The 24,004-nt window shown below is 33.2% G+C and overlaps 1 protein-coding gene and 1 long non-coding RNA gene across 6 annotated transcripts in view; one reads left to right on the top strand and one right to left on the bottom strand.

Moving 5' to 3' along the window:
• Positions 1-2,495: 2,495 nt before the first annotated feature.
• LOC146529553 (uncharacterized) lies at positions 2,496-3,774 on the top strand. Its single transcript, XR_014879026.1, has 2 exons — positions 2,496-3,158; positions 3,540-3,774. It is a non-coding gene; the product is annotated as an uncharacterized LOC146529553 (long non-coding RNA).
• Positions 3,775-4,633: 859 nt separating this feature from the next.
• Positions 4,634-24,004, bottom strand: part of Mitf (transcription factor Mitf) — a 95,333-nt gene continuing 75,962 nt past the window's right edge. For 2 of the 5 annotated variants that reach the window (XM_085202029.1, XM_085202030.1), the window contains exons 2-14: positions 23,405-23,743; positions 11,347-11,449; positions 11,002-11,109; positions 10,482-10,583; positions 9,918-10,049; positions 9,657-9,819; positions 9,243-9,484; positions 8,654-8,779; positions 8,061-8,175; positions 7,491-7,615; positions 6,993-7,110; positions 6,244-6,345; positions 4,634-6,024 (exon numbers count right to left, since the gene is read on the bottom strand). In XM_085202029.1, coding sequence (XP_085058155.1) covers positions 5,867-6,024; positions 6,244-6,345; positions 6,993-7,110; positions 7,491-7,615; positions 8,061-8,175; positions 8,654-8,779; positions 9,243-9,484; positions 9,657-9,819; positions 9,918-10,049; positions 10,482-10,583; positions 11,002-11,109; positions 11,347-11,449; positions 23,405-23,460 — 1,650 coding nt within the window. In that variant the 5' untranslated portion in view covers positions 23,461-23,743 and the 3' untranslated portion in view covers positions 4,634-5,866. The remainder of the gene's footprint in view (positions 6,025-6,243; positions 6,346-6,992; positions 7,111-7,490; positions 7,616-8,060; positions 8,176-8,653; positions 8,780-9,242; positions 9,485-9,656; positions 9,820-9,917; positions 10,050-10,481; positions 10,584-11,001; positions 11,110-11,346; positions 11,450-23,404; positions 23,744-24,004) is intronic. The other 3 variants (XM_085202027.1, XM_085202031.1, XM_085202028.1) reach the window with 2 other exon arrangements.

Below are 24,004 nucleotides of genomic sequence, written 5' to 3'. Positions count from 1 at the left end.
TTGTCTTATTACCACAGCAAGGGGACGAAAATATTTCATTCCTCCGAGAAGCTTTTTTAACTTCACGCTGTATCCCGCACATAGCAAGGTCCTACTAAGACACTTCCATTCCGTCGAATTATGGAGGCATTGTGTGTTCAGGGGTTGAAGTCAATGCCGCGCTAAGCTTCATTACCGAAGCGAGGTAATGAAAATATTAAATACTTAATTTCCTCAAGAGAGAATCAAACCCACCCCTGTCGCGTTTACAGTAGCTTGTGTCTCTGCGCCACGACTGTCCTCAGAGAAATAAATAATCCAAGTATAACAAATTCATGCTTTTTTCACAACTATATTTGTTTCTCCACGGTATGTGACGAAATATAAATTATTTTACGCTCCATAATTACTATTGAAAAGATTTTTTTGCATAAAATATGCATTTGAAGTAAACGACACCATGCAAATGGCTCGAGGGGAGTTCATTTAAATTTATGAAAAAAATAAATATCACAAACTGTATCGCTTTTATCAATCCTCTAACAATGGAATTGGTCACAATAACGATATGGTGGCCATAATGTGTTACGAATAAAATCTATTATTATGTATTTACTTCATATAATATGTTGCTGACTGTAAACGCGACGGTTGTGGGTTCGATTCCCATTCGAAGGAGTGCGCGAGGAACGGAGTGTCTTGACACAAGGTTATCTTTGCCTAATCTGTTTTATGCTATAAGATACAGAGTGAATCTATTTACCCGCTCGATGGCTCGCTCCTCTGTTGGTAGATTGCTAAGAAATATTGACGAACTGTATTACAACTTTTATAACATTTTTTAAAAATTAATTTCCTTTATCTATACTTAAAATAAATCAATTTTTTATTTAGGATATTCACAATATTACCAATATAATCTAACGAAATTGCTTATTGGTATTTATTACCTTATAAAAACCATGGTCACCGACATCCACTGCATGCACTGCACACTGCGCACGCGCCGCCCCGCGTTACCATTTTATGCAAAAACGCAAATTTCCTCGAAATTTGAAACGCTACATTGTATAAACGAAGAATGAATAAAAATAATAGTTCCCAACTTAATTTTTAGGGGAAAAATGCATTTGCAAAAGATTGTCCGCCATTATTCTAGCGGTGCGGTGTGCGAATAGAATTAACGATCGGTTTTTATGCGCACGACAGTTTGAATTAATAAGTATTTTTGCATGCTCCATTTCAATATTGGTTGTGGGGCATCGATTTTCAACTGCTACTGTGTGGACGGACAATGGGTAGCTATTGTTAAGGTTAAAGAAAGTGTTTTTTTTTGTGTTAAAGTTTTTTTTCGAAAGCTTATGAAAGTTATATATTACATGTTTTAATTTAATGATTAAAAATTTAAATTCACCATTACCCCAAATATTCAAATATTTTATTTCGTCGAGTGGGGATCGAACTCACAACCGTCGCGTTACGCCACGAGGGCCTGAAGTCTTTGTAGCAGTGTAAAGTCTATAAAATCATAATTATAATGAACAATAACTGAATAAGAGGCCAGTCGTCATTATCTGTCATCTTTACATTATATAAAACATATTTTTAAATACCACTTTTTTATGTTTATTAGAAATAAAAGACGAATATAATTTTTAAATTGTGTAATCCACGTTTGTACTTCACAACGTTGTCGTAATCTCATTATAATGAACGCCCTCGACACTCAGCTCTACTCTCTACGTTGACAAAAAATATCTAGTTTATTGCTCTCTGACACAAGAATTAGATGATAAGTCGACATTATTTATAGGCATATTTATATATTTAATAGTTTTATAAATAATTTTAAAAATATATATAGTCGTAAAAATGCATAAATAATCGCTTTTAGAAAAGTAACTTGAATAAAAACTTTTATAACCACTGATTTTGCTAAAACTGACTATAGAAATGAGTGTAAGATTTTATAGTTATTTCTTATTTAATGCAATTTTTCGGATTAGATCAGTTTCATTTGCAGGATCGTATATAAATATTTTATTCATAAATTCTGACATTTACTTTTATTACAATATATATAATATATTCAATTGAATGGAAAGTGAAAAATAGAGTGACAACTTGTTATTTTAGTTTAATCATTGAATTCAACTAAAAAAATAATATTTTAAGGTCGACTCATAAACTAATGACACTAAAAACATAATAATATAATAATAATAATACTAAAATTGGCGTAATTATCATTTATCACTTAGAAACTAATGATAAAATATAAACCTAATTTGTTGTGAGATAAGCCGATTTCGTATACAATAATTTAAAAGTTTTTTAAAAACATATTATAAAAAAATTATAATTGCAAAATTGATAAATATTTCATACATATCCTAGGTTTATTAATAAAAAGAAATAACGACAAAACACATTTTGTAAAATATCGTTTAAACGTTATATCAATTAAAAAACATTTTTATATTTTTTTTTAATTCACGCTGTATCCCTCATTTAAGGGGGTGGTAGGGTTTTGAGGGTTCAAAAAAAGTGATTTTTTTTTATTGCATATTATGAAAGTATGGTAACTCAAGAATGTTGTCTGTTAATAGGAAGTCTATCGGAGCAAAACTCACAAAGATATAGCTTTGGAAGTATGTGTGTCTCGAATGACTACCTGAGCTGTAACCGCTCAATCTCTTTTGTTATTGTCCCTAAGCATGTACAGAAACGTCTTAGACAGGGTCGTTGTAACGGTACCTGGTGTTGCTTCATTTTCGAAGCAGGCGCGGAGTGTAACAGTCGTGATGTATTTTCTTACTCTATTTCGTTGTGATATTTTTGTTGTTCGCAAAATGCCGAGAAAAGTTTCCAGAGAGTGTAGAAAGGAGACTGGTAAAAAGTTGTATCAAGCTAAAAAAATAGTTCCTCCGCATAAACGAAGAAACGATGAAACGCTGTAAAGCTTATGAAACCTTCCTAGAAGAGATGCGAATCAGTACTGGTCCAAGTTGTCATGGATGGGCGCTTCTAACCGACGATATTCGAATGAACAGAGCAGATGAGCGAGCAGCTGAAACCGCTAAAAATGATAGAATTCGCCGCAGACTTGATCAAAAAGATGCTTTGGACATTCTTGACGAAAGTTCTATACTCTATGGTCCCGGCATTGATGATTCTATGTGAGTAAAATAAAAAATAAATAGCTTACTAAGTTTTATCAGGGTCTTTTCGCTACGAAAAACTTTAAACGCGTTTTTCTCAAATCGATGTTTTTTGAGTCGGTGCCCTCTGTATCTCAAAATCTATTCAACCGATCGTTCTCAAATTTTTTACAGTATTTCCTTACATAATTTATGAGGTAACCCTGTTGAGATTTTTTCGTTTTTGATTTTATTTTTTTTATTATTAACAACAATAGTCATGAATTTAGGCCAAAAATCGGTATTTTCACTTTCAAGTCTTGTAAAAAGTTCAAAAATTTTAATAAAATGGAAAAACTCGACAGAGATACCTAGACTGACATAAAAATTAAAAGAAAAACTTTGGTTATTTCATTTCAGATGATCCAGTGCTGAGGTATGACGTGCACCGCAAAATGTATTTTTTCTGAGGCACCTGCGAAAAATTGCTGCCATTCGTTCAATTTTCAATATTTTTCAACCAATATTTCACAGAATATAGTTCAATTACTACTCTTTAATGTGCAATAATCAGAAATAAATTTACTTTCACCGTACGCCCAAAAAAAAATCTGTAAAAACCTGTTTTTTTCTGCCTTCAAAACCCTACCCCCCCCTTAATAGGGTAGGCAGATAACCTAGTATTAAGACATTCCGTTCCGCACACACCATCCAACTCGCAAATCATTGCATCTTGAGTGACGGAACTTAACGCCGCGCTTTCCATAGTGTAGAAATGAATATAATTTTACATAATCATTATACTGAGCTGGTATCGAACCCACATTCATTACGGTTATTTCTTTTTATTATTAATAAAGCGAAATATGTATATAAATATTTTTTTAATTACAATACATATGTAAGAAATTCGAGCGAAATACAGCTATACAACACAAGTCTAAACAAACTAAAGAAATAACAAAAACAAAAATATATTACATTTAATTTTTGTTCGATATTTAATTTAAATGATAATATTATTATTATAATAATATATAATCATATTGTAATAATGAGTTATTTACAGTGGAGACTCGATTAACCGGCCGTAAGTATAACTCAGGATACAATTATCCGAACTGCTATAGCTAAATATTTTAATATATCCATTTTTTTATGGAACATAACCTCTTTCGATTATCTGGATATTTGTTAATCCAAATACTTATGAACAACTATTAAAAACAATAAATAGTACGGTTAATCGTGTTTCTACTGCGTATTTCGACCTTTTAAGTAGATATGTATGAGCACATACTAAAATCGCTGAATTTTCCAATAATAATTGTACGTTGAAAATAAAAGTATATAAATATGTAACTTAATTTTTAATTTTTTTCATATAAATGGCTGTAAATAAGGAATTTGAGCTGTAGTTTAAAATATTTAATATAATTTTATTTATATACAGACAAACTTAACAAATTCTGTGTTTTTTTTATTATAAACCAGTGTTTTAGCCAATTATCTCGATGACACCTGTCTAAATGGCAAACCGGCTAAGTGGATAACAACATTTTATTAACAATTACAATTATTTTAACAATATATTATTTACAATTAATATTTTTTACTTCTAAAAGGCACTTCGGGTAAAATCTACATAATGTTAATGTATATACAAAAAAAGATAATCATCTAAAAATATATTTTATCACATTTATATTATTTTTCTTCAAACGCGGTCACCCACTGTTTATTGACGGGGCGAACGACACTTAACGATTTTTATACGATTTAAAAATGCGTTTAAGAGCACCAAAGTTTTTTTAATACAATAGTTCAAAATCTGTTCATTTTTTTAATTTGAAAAAAATATTCAAAATGGTGTCAATGTCTTATTATCATTTAACTTATTAATAAGTTGGTAACAAATGTATCACGATTATTAATAAATATATAATTTTTTTTATTAATTCGAGGCTCTTCATGATGGTTGATTGTTTTTTTATAGTAATCCGCCATTATAAGACACTTTATTAAATATAATTTATAAAACCTTTGTAGAAAAATATGTCATTCTATATGACAAATAAATTGAATAAAATTTCTTTCTATGTTATATATGCATAAATATATAAAAAACTGCAATCAAATAAAGAAAGTTATATTTTTTTCCATTTAAATATAATTTTGAATATATTTTTTAAAAAATCTATTAAATCTTAACGTCCTAATAAATAAATTATGAAACAGCAAAAAAATTGCTTACATATAACTTTAAAATTTAATAGCTGCTTAATACAAATCAACAAACTTGCAATTGGCTAAGTGGCTAAATTAACTAATTAGCCACAAGTACATTTAATTTGTAACAATTATTTCATATAGTAAATCTGTAAAAACTTTATAAAGAACATTTTGACAAAGTGCAATTAGTTTCATTACAATTTATAACCAGCTAAGTGAAGTTAGCTAATCTACAAAATATTGTTAGTTAAATGAGGTTATTTTGGCTAAGTGACAAATTGGCTAAGTCACCAGTTAAGCACCATGTGTCGCATAACATTCATTGTCTAAGAAATTAATTAGATAACCAGACGAGAAACACCTCTAAGTCTAAATAGCTAATTACCCAAGCGACTAACACCTGTCAATGTAGCTAATTAGCTAATATCTAACTAATAGCTGTCCATGTCTAAGCCAATTATCTTGATGACTAAGATGTGCCGAGTGGCTAACCAGGTAAGTGACTAACTGGTTAACTAAGCCCCCAAGTCCATATCGAAACAGGGTCTGGGATGAGCGTGTGGGGAATGGGGGGCATGTGTTGCTCCTAGTAGAAGAGGAAGACCTTCCCCAAGGCCCCCGAGGCCCCCAAGACCAAGGCCAAGGGACATTGCGTTTTCTGATAGAAGTGAGCCTAAAAATAAATTAAATATAGAAATTATAATTACAGCAAAATGTTAAGAGTGGAAAAAATATCAACAAAAAACACGTTATTATTTAAAACATAATTGATTGGAAATAATATTTGGCATGTTTTTAAATAACTAACTGACTAATTAAGCTAGATGCTTATGGACTAATTATATGACTACCTAACTGAATGGCTAACTAACTAACTAAATAACTGACTAACCTGGTATGTGTGAAGACAAATCGATATGCAACATAGCGCAGGAACGTTCATCACCTACGCCTAGGCCAAGTGAAGTGGGCGATGAACACAGCATGGGGTCACCTGAAATTGAATATTATATATGTAATCTTAGATTTTCACGATTTTTTTTAAGTAATAAAAACCGAACCGGACTAAAGTGCTTGAATAATTAACAATATGTAAATGCTATCAAAAAATAAAATAAAAAACATATTTATAAAATATTTATTAATAATATAAATAAAAACTATTTGATATACTTAACAAAGAATCTTTAAAAAAAAAAAAAAGTGAATGCATCGGCCGGGAATCGAACCCGGGCCGCCCGCGTGGCAGGCGAGCATTCTACCACTGAACCACCGATGCGTATGCACCATGTATCAAATATTATCTTGTAGATCAAATTGTTTTATATTATATAAAAACTTTGTATCCCTTTAAGGAGTATGATATTTAACACAGTTATAATTTATATAAAGAAGGAGTGCAAAATACTAATATAAATATATTAATTAAAAGAATGCATACATAAAAAGTATATTAAATTAATAATAAATGTAACACTACTGTACTATCTTTAACAATAAATACTATATATACACGTTGCTATGGCAACGTATATTTATGCATCAATAGATAATATTAAATCATGCCTACTGTGTATAAATATTCTATTTCATATAGTTAATATATTCCATATCTAATGCCTGAAATATTTAAAAAAATACCTTGCGTAACAGGGTTATGCGAGTCATCATCCATGAGGTCTTCAATCTGTGCGAGGTTTAACACTGCATCGTTTTCGTCACCGCCGAGCAACCCTGGACTGGGTGATAGACGCATCTGCTGTGGAAATTTATGTTCATTATATTTTTTTCATTTAGAATGGATTTTTGAAGATTTGAAGATTTTATTATTTATAAATATTTAAGTATTACTTAATTAGTATAAATATGTAATCAATATTTTATATTACTTTTTATTATTGGGAACAAGCGTTCGACTGTAACTGCAAATGCGCCGATTGTAGGTTCGATAAATTAATAAAAAAATGCTATACTTTTTTAATTTTTCGTAATTTTTAAACTTTCTACACGTAAGACCAATAACTGAATTCCTTACCTCATCAAAAATCCAAGTTAAAAAAACACACATAAATAAAATAATTCTAATTTGAAATGCGATTTGAACCTACACTTCACTACACAATAAGTTAAAATAAATACCTTTATATCTTTATGGTTGAACAGGTGATCGGTAACTGGTTCCAAACAGAGATCGGGCTCCAAGCAGCTGAGCGACAAGCCCTCCTCGCGACTGAGAGGCGAACACGAGCCCAACTTTAGACCATCTGTAAATACAATTAAATTTGTGTAACTAGAGATAAATTGTTGTTCTCGAGAAACAAAATAGTCCTATAAGGGTCCAAAATGCAGTATTTAAGTACGGAACCCTAAAAAGAATCAAAGTCAAATAATTTTATTCAAAATAACAAATAACATTCTTCATTTTTTGAACGTCAAATAATTTACCACCAGTTCCGTAACGTTAATGCCTCAGACCTGACAAGAACCGACGCAAGAAACTCAACGGGATTTTTTAAAATCAATTGCACAAAAATACATCTAAACATTTTTGACAACGATACCTTTGAAATAGACTGGAGCGAGCATTTCATTCCCAAGGCCTGTTATCATTTATATAATCATTAAATTGGTAATAACCCTTAACATACAAACGTCTTTTCACAACTCTTTTAAATTGTCGTATAGAATATTTTCGGACGTTTATAATACCTAATGCATCTAAAGCAGACAGCGCTTCACCGGAGGGCGTATCTCGTAGTAAGTCGGGTGGAGGGTCGCTCAGTTCCATCATAGGTGCAGGTTCCGTTTTCGGTAGAACTACCTCCTGGAATAATGAAATTTAATATTTGTAATTTTTTATTTAATGAAATGTCTTATTTTATACTGACAATAGAAAAATTATTATTGGAAAAAGTATAAAGAAAATAATGTAGCGTATGTGATCTAATGAAACAACAATTAAGCATTAAGCTCTGCCACTTATTAATACCAAAATAAAATAAAAAAATATATGATAACAAAGTTATAAGTGAAATTCCATCGACTTACCTACTTCGTAAAATTACAGACATGGAAAAAAAAGATTTACCTCAAAACACAAAATTTAAATAAGGATGGTTAGGATGATTATAGGTTCAATCTACACTCAAGAGAATAAAAAATATTTTCATTCCCCCACTCTGAAAATACCGCGTTAAATTCCGCATTCCGTGATGCATAGGGAACAGCTTTTCTTAACACAACCCTCTGTTATATGCGGGATACAGCGTGAAATTAAACAAAAGCACATATTAAACACTTACAGGCAATGCTTTAGCGGGTTCCGAATAAGTTTCCGAAGGCGCCGTTTCCACACCTGAGTCGGAGTGCGGGGACGACCATCCCTCTGATAAGGGGAGGCCATGGAGACGAGCTAAACGTTCTAATTCCTAAAAAAATGATAATAAAATAATATTCACTAAAAGATTTTGTAATTTTATAAAGGTATATTGAGCTTTTGAAGTGCAAAAAAATGTAATGTAAAATGTTTTTTTGTCCACATGTTTAAGATGATGACGAAGAGACATATAAATTATAAGAAAATTGCTGTGTATGTTTTAACTTCATGTAATATAAACAGCCTGACAATATACAATGTAAGCTTTAAGTTACAGTCGTTATTTTTGAGTGAAAAAATTTATACAATGAAAAAAAAAATGGTGGAATGTGATAAATTTATTATATTTATATTGTAGTATTATCTTCATTTACCCGTTCTGATAAGGCAAAGCATGGCGTTAGTTTATAACTACCTACTTAGATTTAATACAATTTTTTTGTTCTCTCTACCCTACATAAATAAAAAAAATACGTGATACTTAAAAAACAACTGAAATCGAATTCACAACCCACCTGTATCCTCAACATAAGTTTCCTATTATGCAATTCAATTTGTTTGCGTCGTTGTTCACTTTGCTTCAACCTGTTGACTTCGTCTCTTAAACATTTTATATAATCGACACTACTTTTTAATATGGTTCCTTTATTAGGCCGCACATCCCTTATGACTTCGTAGAAGGGATCGTTGGTTTTAGGTAGAAGGGTCCCGAGTTCTTTTATCCTGTCGTTTATGTTGAAACGGCGACGGCGTTCGACTGAAATAAAAAAAAAATGTTTTATACATATATAATATCTATAAAATTGGTTCCTAATGTCAAGTTAAAAAATATTTTGCACACACACACTCACGCACACACACACCCACTTACGCACAGACACACCCACTCACGCACACACACGCTTACATACATAAACACGGTCACTCACTCATATTGTGGTTGTCCTTCTTCTGGCGGTCCTTGGCGAGCGCGTGCATGTCAGCGTCGCAGAGCAGCCCGCAGTCGCCGGCCACTGAGCTGGCGGCGGAGGCGGCCTCCGACGACGACAGCGGCGTGTCCAAGGACAGGATGTCGTCCAAGAACTCGTCCGCCTAGGGCGTTTGAAACATTTTTATCGTAAGTATTTAGGAAGGAGGGTGATGACCAAATTGTATATTTAGGAATAAATAATTAAAGAGTCAAAGCTTACCTCAGAGTTCCCCCCTGCAGAACAAAGCCCTGGACTCAATAGACTCGACGAAGACGCCCTATCCGGGGACTGAGCGCGGGCCCCCAATTCTGGCGCACTTTGGACTGGAGCGCCTCGACCTGGGCCTGGCACCTGAAAATAAGTGTCATCCACTATATAATATGTATACGCCTACCAGACGTAAAGCGTAGCAAAAGTATGATATACTTGATTGAAAGCAATGGATGTGAGTTCAAATATCAAAATAAAACATTAGAAAAAAGACGAAGGTATTTAGATTCTGTGAACAAAACAGGAGCAAAAATAAAATCAAGAAAAGTATTCTCATCAATTTATGTATTATGTACAAATAACCCATTTATAAATATCGATTAAAAAGCGCCAAATAATTTGTTATGAGTTCCACTTTATATAATTTTAATTAAATTAAATATTTTCGTTATCAAATCTGACAAGATAATGATTGTGTCTGAAATGAGAGCACCGTAAAGAGTAAAGAGGAATAATGTATCGCAAATTTTTCACTGCTAAGAAGGAAAGCCTAAATATAAAAAATTGGCTCACTTGAGGTTGTGGTGTGAATGACTCGCTGAGGTACTGTCGCACCTGGCTCTTCTGTTTCTGAATCACGTGATACCTGGTGGGATTTTCCAGAACTGTTCGCACCTGCAAATATTTGCATGAAATATTATGATATTATGCTTATTAAATTATTATGTAGGAATGAAATACGGGCGTATGCGTCGTAGCACCAGCGTGTGGACTGTAAACACGATAGTTGTGGATTCGTATGCCAATTGACCACGAATTGCATGAATGGATTATTTTATTTTTCATTTCTCTGCTCTGGTAACAAAGTAAACCGTTTAGTTATACCACTGAAACACGCAATGAGTCGAAAATTCGCCAAAAAGTGGGGAACAGAGTGTATCAACAATATTTTATTTCTGCTGACCCTGCTATATGCAGAATATAACGGGAGGCGACAAAAAGGAAAACATAATTTAGTTTACATAGATATATCGGTGGCTATAAACTCAAGGTAGTATTAGGTTTAACACAACAAGGCTAAGGGAGCTATTACCTGCAACACCTGCGGCGGTAGGTCGACGTGCGGCGTGACGCGGGGCACGTCTGTTGGGGTCGACTTCTTTTTGTCATCATTCTCTTTGGACTGTCCTGCTTGTTGTACCTGGAAACAATTGTTCGTATTCTATTAGATATATCATTTTAAAATCAGTCAATTAAACTTTTACAAATTCTAAATATTAAAATTTAAAGTTCTGAACTAGTAAGAAGAAGTACAATGTAGTCTATTTCTAAGAATATTAATATTAATAATATTATTTCTTTTTCAAATATTTTTTTTAGTTCCTTTTACGATTCGTATCAAAATTCATTAAAACTAGAGACAGTATTAAAAACTCACTTGCAATGATTCTCTTCGCAGCTGCTCCTGTGCATGCTCTCGCATCAACTGTTGCTTGAGCTGTGTTCGCGACGTCGGCGTTAGTGTTTTAAATGTAGGCGGGCTGGAAAAATGAAAAAAAAAAGGGTAATTTAGTTAAAACTGATTTTATGTACTGTATTAATATAAACGTATGTATGAAACAACTGTGGGATGAAATTTAAATTTTCAAGACATAAGGAATAAAAAATTTACTATTATATACATATTTAAACATTAATAAGAAATAGAAGTAACAGAATGTCTTCAAAGCAGGAGAATTAAGAAGTACTAAGTTATATAATTTAAACATGATTGTCATTTTAAGTATTTTATTTTCATTGGTGTCAAACCAAAGGCATAAGTGTATAAGAATAAATTCCAAATTTTCAATTGCATCATTTATCACTACTCGGTTAAAGCAATTTAGATGCGACCCACGATTATGTAAGGTGCATCGACATGTTTATTGACCAGTTGACCATTGATTTTTCACATTATATATGCACCTATTGTTAAAACACTCCGTCCACCACTTTCCGCTGAATTTTCAATTACGTGTTCAGTTCAGAAGGAGAAAATGAAAATATTGCTATTTATATTATTACTTGCTATAGAACTGACACTACAGACATTTTATATAACTTAACGATACAAAAATACACGTCTTAATTGAATTTGAATGTTTAATTGGATAAAGAATATTTTGATTTTGATTTAAACTGAAAAGTCACGGTAACGGAGAACGTAGAAAGTAAAAGGATTTGACACTAGCTTACCAATTCACTAGCCTTACCAAATACTTTTTTTTTTCACCATAAACGTATATTACATAATATATTGATATACATATATTAGCGTAATACAAACAAAAATGCCGTATCAGGTGCGCGAGAACATATTGGCTCAATTAATGGTCAAGGCCCGTCTGACGCACGCCCGGACGTTTATGATATAAGAAAACACTTATATTTATATTATATGTATATAATATATAAAGAAATTATGTAAATTATATTATGTTTTAACTTCAATATACACAGAGACCTCCATGGCACAGGAGCAAAGTACACACAAAAATAAAACAAATAATAAATAAATTTAACAAATTAATTAATCCAATTATAATAAAAAGAACATATTTAACAAATCAATCGAACCAATCGAGTAGAAGTTCTCTCGCTTTCATCTACATTTAACTGATTGAGTTTTTTACTTATGTAAGTTTAATTAAATATTATACAAGCATGTAGGTATAATTAAGTCAAATTAAGTATATAATCTGTTAAATTCTCACGCGGACGAAATCTCAGGTAAGAGATTATAATTTCTATATAACTTTTGTGGTCTAGTTCACACGGACTGTAAAGTGTAGCAAAAATTGTTAAAACGCGGGTCAAGGATTATTATTGATTTATTAGTTATCGCCTGCGGCTTTGTCTACGTTACATTTATAATGGTTACTATAGAAAAATATTACATAATATGTAATACAAGTACTAATATAAGCCACGTTAAATTTGCTAAACAACACAAAAATATTTTTTCAATTCGAGCCAGTAATTCGTGAGATGGGCACTTTCAACCAAACAAATCTTTCCTTCAAGCGTTTGTTAGAAAGTTACAACGAAATCTGTTCAGTTGTTTTGTCTTGTTTTAGGACGCTCTTTTACCCATACACCGCCCAATTTTGGAGTCAGTCATGCCAGTTGAATGGCGCTACTCAAAGCCGTTTTGTCTTGTTAGAAGATCGAGGAAAATTAAATTACATAATTTTCCCAAACGGGAATCAAACCCACAACAGTCGCGTTTATAGTTACGCGCTGCGCTACGCCACGACGGGCTCAAATTCATTTAATTGACTTTTCAGTTGAATTTAAAAAAATAAATAGAAATTCATTAGAAAGACACATTAGAAAATGACTATAGATATAACACAATAAACAACTAACATTCTTTACCACCTGTCAAGCTTAGCAAATGGTCTTAAAAATCAATTAAATAGGCTTTTATTTTGATATATTGCCACACTGATGACAAACATAAAAATATTTTTAATAGAAAATATAATAGACAAATTGTAATCCCCGATTATAGCTCATTATCTAACCTTCACGCTGCTGAGTTGACATTCGATTTTTCTAACCTTGTAAATAGTGAGGATTGTCGATCGACAATTTTTGATAAAGTTCTAAGTATGAAAAAAACATTTATATTGTTCTATAGTTGCTGGACGACCTTAACTTATTTATGATACATTTTGTTTAGACTTATTTACGTAAGAAATGAGGAACTTAGTTCTTTATTTGAAGGAAGTTTTGTATTTCGAAATTTTTTTAGCTTCACATTGTATTTCGTTTATAATAGGGTAGTTAGAGGGAACCTGGGGACCTAGTGTTAAGACACTTTATTCCCAGTAAGAGGGAATGGTGGTACCGTTCCCCACTTTTCGCCGAATTCTCGAAACATTGCGTATTGAGTGGCGGAACTCAACGACGAACTTGTTACCATAGAAAATGAAAATAATTCATTCCCCTTAATTGAACCCACAATTGTCGCATGTACAAACAGAAACAGTTTTTATTTTATTATATTTTAAAAGTATTAGGCATTTTTAAAATATATTTAGGTATGTTATTTTTTAAAAATCCGGGTATCGACCTTTACTAAAGCAGTGCCAAAAAATTTTATGTCAACTTTCTCACATTGCTTATTCATAAAAGAAACAAGGCTGTTTATACAAGACGGTATACCTATATGTTGACTTAATTGTACAATTCAATAAAAATAACACAAAAATTATACTTTATAAACAGTTTCGTCAGCATTTTCTAATAAAGTAATTAAATTAACATCTTACTTTTAATCAAAACGTATGCCAATAAAAAGGCTTCTTGTTGTAAGAACATATAAGATACTCGCTTATAGATATTCACTGTATATCAAAAAGCTTTCTCATTTTACCAATGTCACACCTAACACTGGATCCTTGAGTTTTCGCGTGTATCTATTCGAGGCACGCGTCGCGATTTCGGCGACGCGTCCGAAATACTTGACGCGGTGACGAAACGCGCGATTTGTATGTAGTGTGGACTGTCATTAGGGTGGACGTGGCCGTGTGGCACAACTGTGTTTACAACTAACATTTTGATATATTCGTCGGCTTAAAGTGTAAACCGACTGTCAATAACACACGAAAAGAAGACAGAAAAAAGAGAAAGATAGAGATAAAAAATGTTATTAAAAGTTATGACTTTATATGTATTATTAGAAGGTTTTTACAAATTCGAAATCTGGGTCTGTATTTTATGATTTTGCACCTTCGAATAAGATAAATAAGGAAAAAAAAACGGATTTAGTAGGTTTACACTAAGCCGACGATATCTAACTTATTCTTAGTCATTGATAAACATTTGTAACTAACATATCTTACTGAATACCTGACAAGACAACGCATACACAAATATACTAGACGTAAATACTTGAAATTTGACATGTGTACCCACATGGACAGTATGGTGGAAATATTTTTTCGAAATTTCTATGGAAAAGGGAGAAAATGGAATTTCCGTTTTTAAGCCCACACAATAAAATTAAATTAAGAGTTTAATTTAATTAGATTCTCAATTTCTAAAATATAGAAACGTAAGTGATTCTACTTGGAAAAAATTGGCGTTAAGCTCCAATTTTTTAAACAGTCTTGAACAAGAATGAAAGAGTTTATTACTTACTTTTATCTTTTGAGTGTGGTATAGTTATATTTATGCGTATTCATTATTTACTTTTCGTATATCATGTGTGTTAAGTATAACACTAGAAAACATAGGTTTAAGTCAGTATCACACTTATCACAGAACAACAAATCTTGAAAGGTAGTTATTAATAATTAATTACCAACATCAATAAATCTACTTTCACATACGTAATAAATAAAGATACTTTATTTAGGGTTGCAAAAATTTTCATTTTATTAAAATTTTGATGGATACATCAACGTTATATCAAAAATACATTCTATTTATAGATAAAAAGTAAATATGTATATAAAATTTCGTCAATTGCCCAAAGTGTTACAACGCAAGGCAATAGCGGGTATATTTGATATTTTCATAAGACCATAATCTCGTGACAGTCTTGTTATCGAACGAACAAGGACGTGATGAGACGTAAATCGTTGTAATATCCTATCTAAATAAATTTAAAGTGAAAATGTAGAGTCGATGTTTAAGCATTTAGCTACAAGTGGTATAGAATGTGTTCGGAGCTATAAATTATATGAGACTTAAACTTAAATGGTTTACTAGCAACCTCTAAACAACTTCACTATTCAAGTCCTGACTCACGTTACCATTGGTATAGGAATAGGGCCCCCCCTATTTCTACGCCCGGTCCGGGCCCTAATTGGAATCTGGGAGTCCAATCCTCCACCGTCACGTTTACAACGCGACAACGGGCCCAACTTGTAATTGATAATTTTAATGGGTTATAACTATTTTTGTAGCAAGTAATTTAAGCTGCAACTAACTAAACTAGGTTTCCTGTGCCTGTGTGAAGCCAAAAAACAGTATTAATGCTATAAGTCGGGCGGAAGGTAGAGGACAGAGTGACTAAATTCTCTTTACCCGTGAAACAAAATACGGAGCACGCGTGAAGACATTCTTCACGTTCTTCACGTTAGATTAATATAAACTTGAGGAGCTAATTAAAAAACGCGGGTTTTCCGGAATCCAATTTGATAACTCTTATCAAATGTTTAATCGTGAGGAGATTTTATATACCTACGCATAAAACGATTTTATTTACGTATCATTTAAGAAGTTTTTAAGCAAATCTAATATTTTAAGTTTTTAAAGTTAGATATTCAGAGGCCATCGAGGAGAAGCGGCACAGCGTTTGTGAACGCAAAGTTTGTGGATTCGCTTCTCATTCGCGGGAAAGAACATCGCTCATCGATCATCGCTCTGGTAACAAGACAGCAGTACAGCATCTAGTCACGCCACTCAACTCGCAATGTCTCGAGAATTCGGCGGCGAGTAGAAATCGAACCCACAACTAACGCGTTTTATTCAGATGCCGGCTAAAATAATATTAAAATTTGTCCATCTGTAAGAAACTCTTTTAGCTTGCAATTGCAATATTCAAACATTGTTATCAATACTTTAACAAGCACGCGAATCAAACACGCTATCAGCAGTTTAGTAAACATTTATTCTTAATGCATCTATTTAGCTTCGTTAGAGTTGTGTCACTTATTCTACTGTGTTGACTTACTTCATGTAATAATTAATTTTAAAATCTAAGGTCATTTAAAAAAAAATGTGGAGATTAGAAATCGGCATTAATTACCGCCACTCGCCACGCCACCAATTCTCGCTTTGAACAGGAAGGGAACAAAATGTCTTACTAGGTCTGGTCCCTCTGTCTACCCTATATTCAGGAAAAAGCGTAATGATGCCTTTGTTTTGGTTGTTGGTTAGAAATTACATATAAGAAATCTAACAAATCAGTACCCGAAAGATATAGCAAGCGCTCTGACCGAGTGGTCAGATATGACTACTCGGTAAAAGCGCTTGAATCCTATTACAATAAAAAATATAGGTTTCTAAACATTAAAAGCGTAAAGTGAACCTCTGGAAGGGTACGCTTGAGAACGGCGGTCTTAAACTAAATGTGTCGAAGACATAGTACATGGCCTGCGGGAGCCGGGACTCGAGCACCATCCTTATAGGTCCTGAGCCAGCCGTTAAGTCGGAGAAGTTCAGGTACCTTGGATCCGTTATGCACGAGTCTGGAGGCATCGATCACGATGTCCAAGGGCGGATAAGCGCTGCCTGGGCCAAATGGCGGGAGGTCACTGGTGTGGTCTGCGACCGCAGAATACCGCCCAGGCTCAAGGGGCTGATATATAAGAGCATCATCCGACCGGTTCTTTTATACGGCAGCGAATGTTGGTCGGCACTATCTCGGCACACTCAGGAGCTTCACGTCACGGAAATGAAGATGCTGAGGTGGATGTGCGGCGTAACGCGGTCTGACCGCATACGCAACACATTCACAGTCTTGGGGCCCGTGACGTAGCGGATAAGCTCCAAGAGCGTCGTCTGAGATGGTTTGGCCACGTTACACGTCGGCCTAAGAACTATGTCGGATGCAAGTGCCTTGCTATATCAGTCCCTGGAGTCAGACCTCCTGGACGCCCAAGGAAGCGCTGGCTGGATGTCGTGATGCAGGACATGAGAACCAATGGTCTAACCACCGAGGACGCAAAAGACCGTGCAAAGTGGAGTAGGTTGAGTAGGAGGGCAGACCCTGGCAATAGCCGGGATTAATGCCAGGAGGAAGAAGAAGAAGTTTCTAAACATTATTCTTGTCAAATAATTATCTTTAATAAATCATTCTATAATTGCAATATATTATATATATATACAGGGTGGAATTGTCAGCACCACTTTAAATGAAACCACAGTATTAACTACTCTATAAAAGCGTAATATAATTCGGAAAAAAAATAATTCCCAAAAATGAAAAAGTTATTTTTTCAAACAAAATAAATAATAAAATTATCGTTTTAAAACAAAACGCCATTTGTAAAGTATAACATAGGCACGCACACACTTACCTGTCAAATCGGAAACGTCGCACACGTATGTGTGCGTCACACGAAATACAGGTATGGATAAAAATCGTGAAATGAAAAAAAAATCCTACGTCCAAACTGTTGAGGTACCTTGATTAATTTCTTAGGTGTGGGTTTGAAATATATTACCCTATAGTTTCAATAAAAGAAGCGCTGCCTCTTCCACCCTGTATATATATATATATATTTCGTCATTTAATATCGATAAAAAAAATTGTCACAAATAATTTAATGATTTGATATTGAAATTCTTATTAAATTCATTTGATTAGATAGTAACACTGCCAGATTTGTTTATTTTCTTAAACGAAATTCCATTATCTACATATGTATATACTAATATTATAAAACTGAAGAGTTTGATTGTACGCTCCAATCTCACGAACTATCGGTTCTAATTTTAAAAAATACTTACGCGTTGGATAGTTATAGGTTATATTACATAATGTTAATTATGATAAACGTTTTTACACTTAAATGAATAATCAATTAATTATTTTCTCTTTTGTTTATTTTATAAAACAACAAACAACGCATATGTCATTTGTCGGTCTGTGAGTAATAATTGTGTGATGAAATTCTTAATAAGGATTTTTATTCGTTATATGTTTATTTATTATTGGTAAAACCTTTTTTTTGTAAAATTTATTGTAAATTGATAGTATATTAAAGTAAATACAAAACCACAAAAGATGTGATTGTCGATTTGAGATAGTGCGGTTTGAGCTCTACCTTTAAATGCGATGTTAAGAACGGAATTGTATAATATAATTAAATTGTCATATATGCAGGAAACGTAAAAACATCTATAAATAAACACCAGCTTCACAGTGCATCCCACATAATCCAGCACGGTAGGCGAAAGGTATCTTATATGTAAGTAAAAACTAAAGACAGGCCACTTGTGGCAAAGGGGTACCCCTTGCGTGCTACTGTACATACAGATTGTTAGTTCGATTTCGACTCGAGGCAAATGAAATATAAAATATTTACATTTCTTCGCTCTGGTGAACAAGCACAGCGCGGCGTTGAGTGCTGCCACTCAGCAACCAATGCCCCCAGAATTCGGCATAGTGTCTGAACAGTAGGTTCCCAGGTTCTCCCTAATCTGTTAAGTGCGGGATGCTCATATAGCGTGATGTTACGTAGAACAGGTTGGATGAACATTTTTATGATTCGTGTAATATTATGAATCAAACGATGGTGAGCAAGGACGGCGCGCGGAGGGTCGCGTGACGGCGCGCGATCATCGTGCCATTATCGTTCCGCAGTCATTAAGTAAGTACATAGAAAATATTCAAAATGTGAGATGTTTTCATTTAACTTTAAATATAAAATCTGAATTTTGTTTATACATATACGTGTGTTTTGTTTATACGTTAAGTTGTGTGTACGAACAAACTCAGCTTTGTAATATTAAGTAACGGTATCAGCATATCTTTGAGGACATTTAAATCAATTAATATTAAAATGTAGCGTAATGTAGGACGTCCTCCAGATAGATGGGGTGACGATATTCGCAAAGTAGCGGGCAGCGGCTGGATGCGAAGAGCTGAAGATCGAGCTCAGTGGCGAGCCATTGGAGAGGCCTATGTCGAGCAGTAGACGAGGACAGGCTGATGATGATGATGATGATGAATATTAAAATGTTATAGTCCTTCTACAACGGTCACAGAAAGGTCGTTCCACTGAAAAAAGTTAACGTTATTTCGGTGTCTAACTAAACCTTTATGTAACCACAGGAAATTAACTACATGTATCTTTCAAAACGTAACGAGTATTTAGACTTTAGAGCCATAACATTTACAGGCAGACGCTGACCCATTAGACGACGACGACTTACAAGCTAATCTCCCAAAATTTAAACACCTTTGCATTAAAATATACTCTAAACACACAGTAATATTAAATAAATACATGGTAATTTTATTTCTATATAACTGCCTACTACAGCAGTTATATAGAAATAAAATTATAGAAGTCAACCAATATTTAATTTAATCAATACTCATTTAAAATACCTGTTTTATTCGACGAGATATTACTTCAATAACGCTATAAGTATATACGTACGTACCTATATGTAAAGTGTCACTTTCGCAACATATATTTTGCGTAATCCTCGTATGTTGAATGTTTATTACTCCACTTAAGTTTAAAATTAATTATTATTAGAGATTTTTGCAACAATTAATTGCTGAGAGAATATTCTACTAGTACTATACAGGGTGGAAGAGGCAGCGCTTCTTTTACTGAAACTGCATATAGGGTAAAATATTTCAAACCCAGAATTTGAAAAAATAATCAAGGTACCTCAACGGTTTGGACGTAGGATTTTTTTTACATTTCATGATTTTTATCCATACCTGTATTTCTTGTCACGCACACATACGTATGCGACGTTGGCGCTTTGACAGGTCAGTGTGTGCGTGCCTATGTTATACTTTACAAATGGCGTTTTATTTTAAAACGATAATTTTATTATTTATATTGTTTGAAAAAAAAAATTTCCATTTTTGAGAATTATTTTTTTTCCGAATTATATTAGGCTTTTATAGAGTAGTTAAAACAGTCGTTACATTTAAAGTGGCGCTGACAATTCCACCCTGTATAAATATACTAATCTTCGTTCGCAACTTTGCGAGTCATGTCTTTTCCCATTCCCAAAGGAATTTAGAGAACTCTTTTAGGTTTAGTGTTCCCCTATGCTTCCTAACCTATATGCAAAATTTCAAGTTTTGTCTGTGTGTTGTCTGTCAATCACACAGTAATGGAATAGATCGCCCGCGAAATCACGCTTTCGTATTTTTATATACATACTAGCGACAAACGAGGCTTTGCTCGCTCAGATTTCTTTTTATAATATAGCCAAAGGATTACATAATTTTAAAAAATATTAAATCAATTAATCTGTATTTTAATAAAAAGTATCATTTATCCTTTCTTATATTAATGCTCCTTAAAATATGTCCAAAAAGTTTCATGATAATAGCTAGGGTAGTTTTGGCGTAAAAACGTAAGAAACAAACTCACATTCACATTTATGACATTAGAATGACATGATATATAAAATTGCTGCATTCATTTAGATAAAACTTTTATAAGGTTACAATTTGAATAATAACATGGTATTTTTCAACATGTTTTTAAGCTGTTATACATACAATTTTTTTTACTAAAATTACAAATTTTAACGTAACTCTTGGATACAGTCTACATATTCGCAGTTTCACGCTGTATTTAGCAGGGTAGGCAGAGGAGGCAGGGTAGGCAGAGGCAACCTAGTGTTAAGACGCCGAATTTTTGAGGCATTGCGTGTTTAGTGTCGGAACTGAACGCCGCGCATTTGCCTTGGTATCGAAGCAGTTACAGTCGCATACTTCTCCCCTACGCTACGACGGTCTCTTTTTTTAATCCCGTCTCATCCACTATGGTCTCCTAAAATATCATTAAAATAATAATAATTACACATATTTCTTAATGACATAGAAATATAGCAGTTTCAGCATAAACCCAGCCGTGATTAGCGGGTATAATGACAGGAAGCCCCAGCTTCCGCGTCAAACACAACAGTCACCGCGATGACCATCATTAGCTGGTGGATGTAGCGTAGGGCATGTCATGGGAGATGATTTGCTTCGCATTCAATATTATATCAAGATTTGTTTCACACGCATTGTGGTGTGTAGAAATATATCTAAAAAGACTTAAGAAGGTTACCGATTTCAATTCGAATATTTATATATTAAATTCTTCCGTTACTGAATCGCAGAGAGTCGAAACTGCTGAGACTTAAACAGTTGAAATTTATGATGTAAGTAGATTAGGAGGTGTGTGGAGCATTAAGGTGGTTTGTCGTAATTCCCACTGGAATGGATAAAGGGAATTTTCCATATTATGTCTTGAAGTCCAAGCAAACAGAGTTGCGGGCGACAACCACTAGTAGATATAACAAGAGTATAAGAGAGTAAGAGACACCCCGTTCTACTCTCGAGACATTACGCGGCTTGAGGTGATGAGCAAGCTATATAGCATAATCATGTCTAAAATGCAGTCTTTTGAAATTAACATAAAACCTACATAACTTAGCAATAATTAATAATTAAAATAATTAGAAATAACTAAAAATAAACAATTAAAAAACATGAAAATTAAATCAATGAAATGAAAAAAATAAATAGCATTTCAAAATTTATAGTAAACAAACACGCAAAGTTAAACGGAACGACCAATTAACCGCAATGAGATTCATGAATGAATGGTAAACTATTATATGCTAATGCTATCGTAGCATCGCATCGTCCGACCACCGCGGCGTGCGTCGTGAGGCGTGAGGTAGCGAAATAGCCTACATCCGGAGATAAGATGCTTCTTTGTATGCAGTTTTTTATTATTAATAATATAAAGTAAAAAATATAATCTATATTTATTTAATACTATAAACGAAAAGTGCTTGGAGCGCGCTAAACTCAGGATCTGCTGATGTGAATTGGATACTTTGTGTTGGATAGTCCATGTAATGAGTTAGCTACGCTAGATAGAGGCTATATCAAACCACGTTAATCGTTTCAATGTAATCCACTGCACATGCGGTCAGAGTTATCTTAGGCACTTAGATTCTATTGTGTATCAAATACGGTTCTTAATTATTACCAGAATACCATGCGGGCGAAGGCGCAGGCAAAAACTGGTGGGGGTTCTCAACGTCGCATTCGTCACCACTTGACACACCTAAACCTGACCTGGCTATCCCGCTAAGGATAAAGCGTGAAGCTAAGTTAAGTAACTTAAGTTATTATATTACATTAACCACAAAGAATGACGACTCACTTAGAGATACTGAAAATATTAACATTGATTTTCGAGATATTTTCACGGACTTAATAAAGATATGTACTCGTAGGTATGTAAATAAATAAAAGTAGCTCCATAATAAGGTCAACACTTAGCAGCTACAGTACATTTTTCATATTATCTTTCATGTGATGAAATGTACACAAAAAACGAAATATAAACTGACACACTGTGTTAGACGAGCAAACACGGCTTGGATAAATAATTAAATATGATATCAAAATCACGCTTATGTGACATAAACTATATTTATAAAAATTACTACAGTTTTATTTCATTAGATAAATGCTAAGAAATTCATTTTAAGACAAGTTAAATCCTGCATATAGAATAAATAAAATAAAGAATTTTAAAAACTCAAAAACAATTAAAAAAAAATTGGTTACGAAAAATTTACCTTGCTTATTTAATAAAGAAAAACATTTAAATATTTACCATTAATTATCTATCGAGTCGGTTAATCCAACAGAATTTTACAACATATAAAACATAATAAGCTACATTTAATAAAAAAAATAGAAAAGAAAAAATCCAATATAATATACTCACTCTTTCTTATTGTTGACTACAATGACTAGCTTCACTTTCCGAGGGCCCTTGGTCATTTTGCAGATATCCTTGCAGTGTTCCACCGGGCCCTGGGTTCGAATTTTTAACAGAGGAATGTTTCTTTTGTATTTAACACTACAGCCCAACGGCTTGAGTCCAACGGTCACCTTACAGACATCTTTCACTATCTGAGCCCGTCCGTTCGTAACATGTTTACGGAAAAAACTAATTCACTGTTTTTCAATACTGACAATTCACTCACAAAATCACTGGTTGTACAATAAATAACACTTTAATACTGTCTAATACTGTTGTCTCGCACAAATTATATATTATCACCTATAGATATGTTAAAATAAATGATTAAAATAAATGATTAAAATAAACATAATAAAGGATTACACGATATGATCGATGCATTCGCTTTATTTGTTATCATTTGAGAATTTATAGATAAACAAAAATGTAATTAATTGTTCACGTGTGCGTGGAGCCAAGTTGTAAGAAAAAATTAAGGGTTATAAACCACTCGTTGCGTAACGGATTACATAAGTAGGTACATATAATTCAAGTAACAAGTAAACGTGGCGACAGATTCAA

Source organism: Heliconius melpomene, chromosome 18, assembly GCF_056956725.1.
Source record: "Heliconius melpomene rosina isolate 202511_hmr_F chromosome 18, ASM5695672v1, whole genome shotgun sequence".
NCBI lineage: Eukaryota > Metazoa > Arthropoda > Insecta > Lepidoptera > Nymphalidae > Heliconius > Heliconius melpomene.
This window is presented reverse-complemented; position numbering and strand designations above follow the sequence as displayed.